The sequence below is a fragment of the Rhincodon typus genome, unplaced genomic scaffold (assembly GCF_021869965.1).
Source record: "Rhincodon typus isolate 14 unplaced genomic scaffold, sRhiTyp1.1 hic_rhity00000744, whole genome shotgun sequence".
Lineage (NCBI taxonomy): Eukaryota > Metazoa > Chordata > Chondrichthyes > Orectolobiformes > Rhincodontidae > Rhincodon > Rhincodon typus.
In genome coordinates this window covers 1-3815 of record NW_025966382.1, presented here as the reverse complement: position 1 = coordinate 3815, position 3815 = coordinate 1, and the positions used below count along the sequence as shown (strand labels likewise).

The following is a 3815-nucleotide window of genomic DNA, read 5'->3' as shown; positions in this document are numbered from 1 at the left end:
CGGGTACAGCGGATGCAGTATACCACATTGGCAGATGTGCAGGTGAACATCTGCTTGATGTGGAAAGTCTTCTTGGGGCCTGGGATGGGGGTGAGGGAGGAGGTATGGGGGCAGGTGTAGCACTTCCTGCGGTTGCAGGGAAAAGTGCCGGGTGTGGTGGAGCTGGAGGGGAGTGTGGAGCGGACAAGGGAGTCACGGAGAGAGTTGTCCCTCCGGAAAGCAGATAAAGGTGGGGAGGGAAAGATGTCTTTGGTGGTGGGGTCGGATTGCAGATGGCGGAAGTGTCGGAGGATGATGCGTTGGATCCGGAGGTTGGTGGGGTGGTACGTGAGGACGAGGGGGATTCTTTTTTGGTTGTTATTGCGGGGACGGGGTGTGAGGGAGTGTTGGATGCAGGTCTAGCCCTGAACATTTGTAAATAAGGCATCACCATGTTCCAACTGCAAATTATGTGATTCAACGGGTTTGTAAGGAGCTCAGACACAATGGGATATCACACTGTGAGACAGCAACGTTAAGTTCAATACGGAAATAAGTTTTTCCCTCCCCACCACTGCCACTGACAGTTCCAGTAATGGTTTCAAGGCTATTGCCTCTACGTGCTGATTCACTCTTTGAGTAACATTGGTGTTTAGACTTGTTTTTTGCCAGTTCTAACTCATTCCCCTGAATCCCTTGGCAAGACTGTGTTTGGAGAGGAGGATAAAGTTACATTTTTCTGGCTGTTGAATACTGGCTCAAACTTTACAAGGTTTCTGAGGAGGCCAGGTTTCTCCAGTTCTCATTATTTACTCTGCTTGTGACAGTTCAGTCCTCTCACTGTGGCACATTCTGCAATTTCAGCCGCACGCTCCTGTTTCAATGGGTGGAAATTGACACAGCGCTCAATGTGGGGATTAACCAGAACTTAGACGCAGTGTTTAATGTGGGGATTAACCAGAAACTGGACACAGTGCTCAATGTGGAGACTAAGCAGAACTGGACACAGTGTGAGTTTAACACAAATATCAAGGCGAGGAGAGGAAAATATGAATCACCATCACCAAGAGGTGATGGGATCAGTTCTCAGAATTTGTTGGTGTGATGTGGGTTAGAATATCAGTATTTATGTAACAAAATAGCCCATACGTTCTTGCAGCGAAATGAAATAAGAGCAGAATCATGATTTTTACCTTTGAAGAAGAAAGCTTCTCCCCTGATCTGAGCCACTGCGTCAAAGTTAGTGTTACATCTGTCAGGAACATCTGGTCGAGACCTTTAAGGGAGAGATAGTCAGGTCAGAACATAGCTTTCTTCACACTCCAACCTGTAATCATGCAGAACTGCTCAATCCATCGACGTTTCACTCAAATGGAAAGTGCTGGGATTGGCCAGGATTTGTGGGGTAGGGAGTTGCTAACCCTGCAGTTTGTTCTGTAGACTCCAAGAACTGAAAAATAATCTCCAGAATGTTGTATGCACAAAATCCCCAGGAAGAAAATTTGGAGACATTGTTAAAAGGAACATTGAGGATTTCTGTGGGGTGATGCCTGACCGAAGGTTGGGACTCATCCACTCAACAGAATGAAGATTCCTTTCCATTTCTAATTGGTTGTGGGATGGTGGATATCCTGAGGATTTTGGGAGGGTGGGGGTGGTGCAGGGATGGACGTGGCCATCTCTGGTTAGGGGCAATGCCCTGTATTTCTATTTGCTTTTCAGGTTCCCGATTCACTAGCTAGCGAGTGAATACCAGCAGTGACAGGGTGAGGCCCTTCACCAAGTGCTGATTTCCCACTTAACAGCTCGAGGTCACTTTGGTCAGGAAGATTGTCCATAAGCTTTCTCACTCGTGATCTAACTGGGCAGGAGCAGAGAGGCAGTGGGATTTCTGACCACACCCCTGCCCTGTTCATACTTCAGAATGACCCAACCGGATCAGTCACTGATCCTGAAACATGACCCTGATCGCACTCACCTTGACTGTTGCACCATGTGGCTTCATGGCTCTCACCAAGTGAACAGTTAACCATGTTTTACTCACTCAGTCTCAATCAACACACAGTGATCAAAGGCAGTTTTTATAAATAGCTATTTGATAGCACCTTCCAACCTCAGAACCACTTCCATCTAGAAGGACAAGGGCAGCAGATACATGGGAACACCACCCCCTGCAAGTTCCCCTCCAAACCACTCACCATCCTGAGTTGGAAATATATCGCTGTTGCTTAGTCAGAGTCAGGCAGCATCCATGGAGAGAGAAATCAAGCTAACATTTCGAGTCTAGCTGACTCTGATGAAGAATCAACAATGGTTTCGTAATCATCATTTTTTAAATTGATTTCAAATTCCACCATCTACCATGGCAGGTATTTGAACCCAAGTCCCCAGAACATTGTCTGTGTCCCTGGATTAACAGTCCAGTGATAATACCATTGGGACGTCACCTCCCAAGGTGAAGACATTGCTCCTCATCTCTGTATTCTTGCAAATTGTCTGGATGAGTGCAAGATGAAAAAGATGGTTTCTCAGAGTGTAAAGTTGGACTCAGACATTTCTTGCTTTGTATTAAATTTGGCTGCAGGACTCAGGTGTGGGGGAATGGTTGGAGGGGTGGAAGACGGCAGGTGAAAATGACGGTCTGAACAATCAGTACTCACTGAGCAGTTGGCCGCTGGTCTGCTGGTTCTGGGAGCTCTGGGTGCCAGGATGAATTTTCCAGTTGGACTTGGTTGGTGGGGAGCAGCAGATCTCTGAGACCTCGACATGGACAGAAAGACAGAAGACACATCATTTCAAATAAGCAAAACAGACAAGCAGTATCCTGACTAAACCTGATTAACCAAAGAGCAAATGAAATTTGATAGTGCACTTATGTAAAATCTCTCCAAACAGGCTTTAATTTTATCCCCTCGGTTAATGTGAACGGTTCAGAGCAGTCTGGAACTGCAGAAAGCTGTAAATGCAAACTTTCAGTCTCATTGTCAAGGCTGTTGGTTTCTCATCATCCAGATCTAAGTACCCTTCTGCACTCCGCATATGTATTAAATCACAGGATGACATTTCTAATTAGCAACGTTCTTTCCAGTTCACTGACTATCCCATTTATTCTTTAATGCCCAGGGTTCTGCTACAACTTTCATTACCAGCTCAGAGTGAGGCAACAGAGAGCAACTGGAAGAAAAACTCTCTTCTGAGGGCTGAATGACCTCAGAATAATCGAACATGTGTCTTCTCTCATTCTTTGGAATGTACTTCAAACTTTTGTGAAGACTTCATCTGATTTGATAGTATTTGAGACTGCTATCAGTTCAAGTCCCACTGGAGGGACTCCAGCACTCCCTCAGCACTGACCCTCCGACGGTGCGGCTCTCCCTCAGCACTGACAGTCCGACAGTGTGCCGCTCCCTCAGCACTGACCCTCCGACAGTGTGGCGCTCCCTCAGCACTGACCCTCCGACGGTGCGGCGCTCCCTCAGCACTGACCCTCCGACGGTGCGGCGCTCCCTCAGCACTGACCCTCCGACAGTGCGGTACTCCCTCAGCACTGAACCTCCGACAGTGCGGCGCTCCCTCAGCACTGACCCTCCGACAGTGCTGCGCTCCCTCAGCACTGACCCTGTGACAGTGCGGCGCTCCCTCAGCACTGACCCTCCGACAGTGCGGCGCTCCCTCAACACTGACACTCCAACAGTGCTGCACTCCCTCAGCACTGACCCTCCGACAGTGCGGCGCTCCCTCAGCACTGACCCTCCGACAGTGCGGCGCTCCCTCAACACTGACGCTCCAACAGTGCTGCACTCCCTCAGCACTGACCCTCCGACAGTGCGGCGCTC

The 3815-nt window shown here is 48.6% G+C and overlaps 1 protein-coding gene across 1 annotated transcript in view; it reads right to left on the bottom strand.

Annotated features, from left to right (window-relative positions):
• LOC125481061 (matrix metalloproteinase-17-like) overlaps positions 1-3219 on the bottom strand; it is a 20393-nt gene extending 17174 nt beyond the window's left edge. The window contains exons 1-2 of the mRNA XM_048592171.1: positions 2640-3219; positions 1173-1255 (exon numbers count right to left, since the gene is read on the bottom strand). Coding sequence (XP_048448128.1) covers positions 1173-1255; positions 2640-2773 — 217 coding nt within the window. The 5' untranslated portion in view covers positions 2774-3219. The remainder of the gene's footprint in view (positions 1-1172; positions 1256-2639) is intronic.
• Positions 3220-3815: the final 596 nt, after the last annotated feature.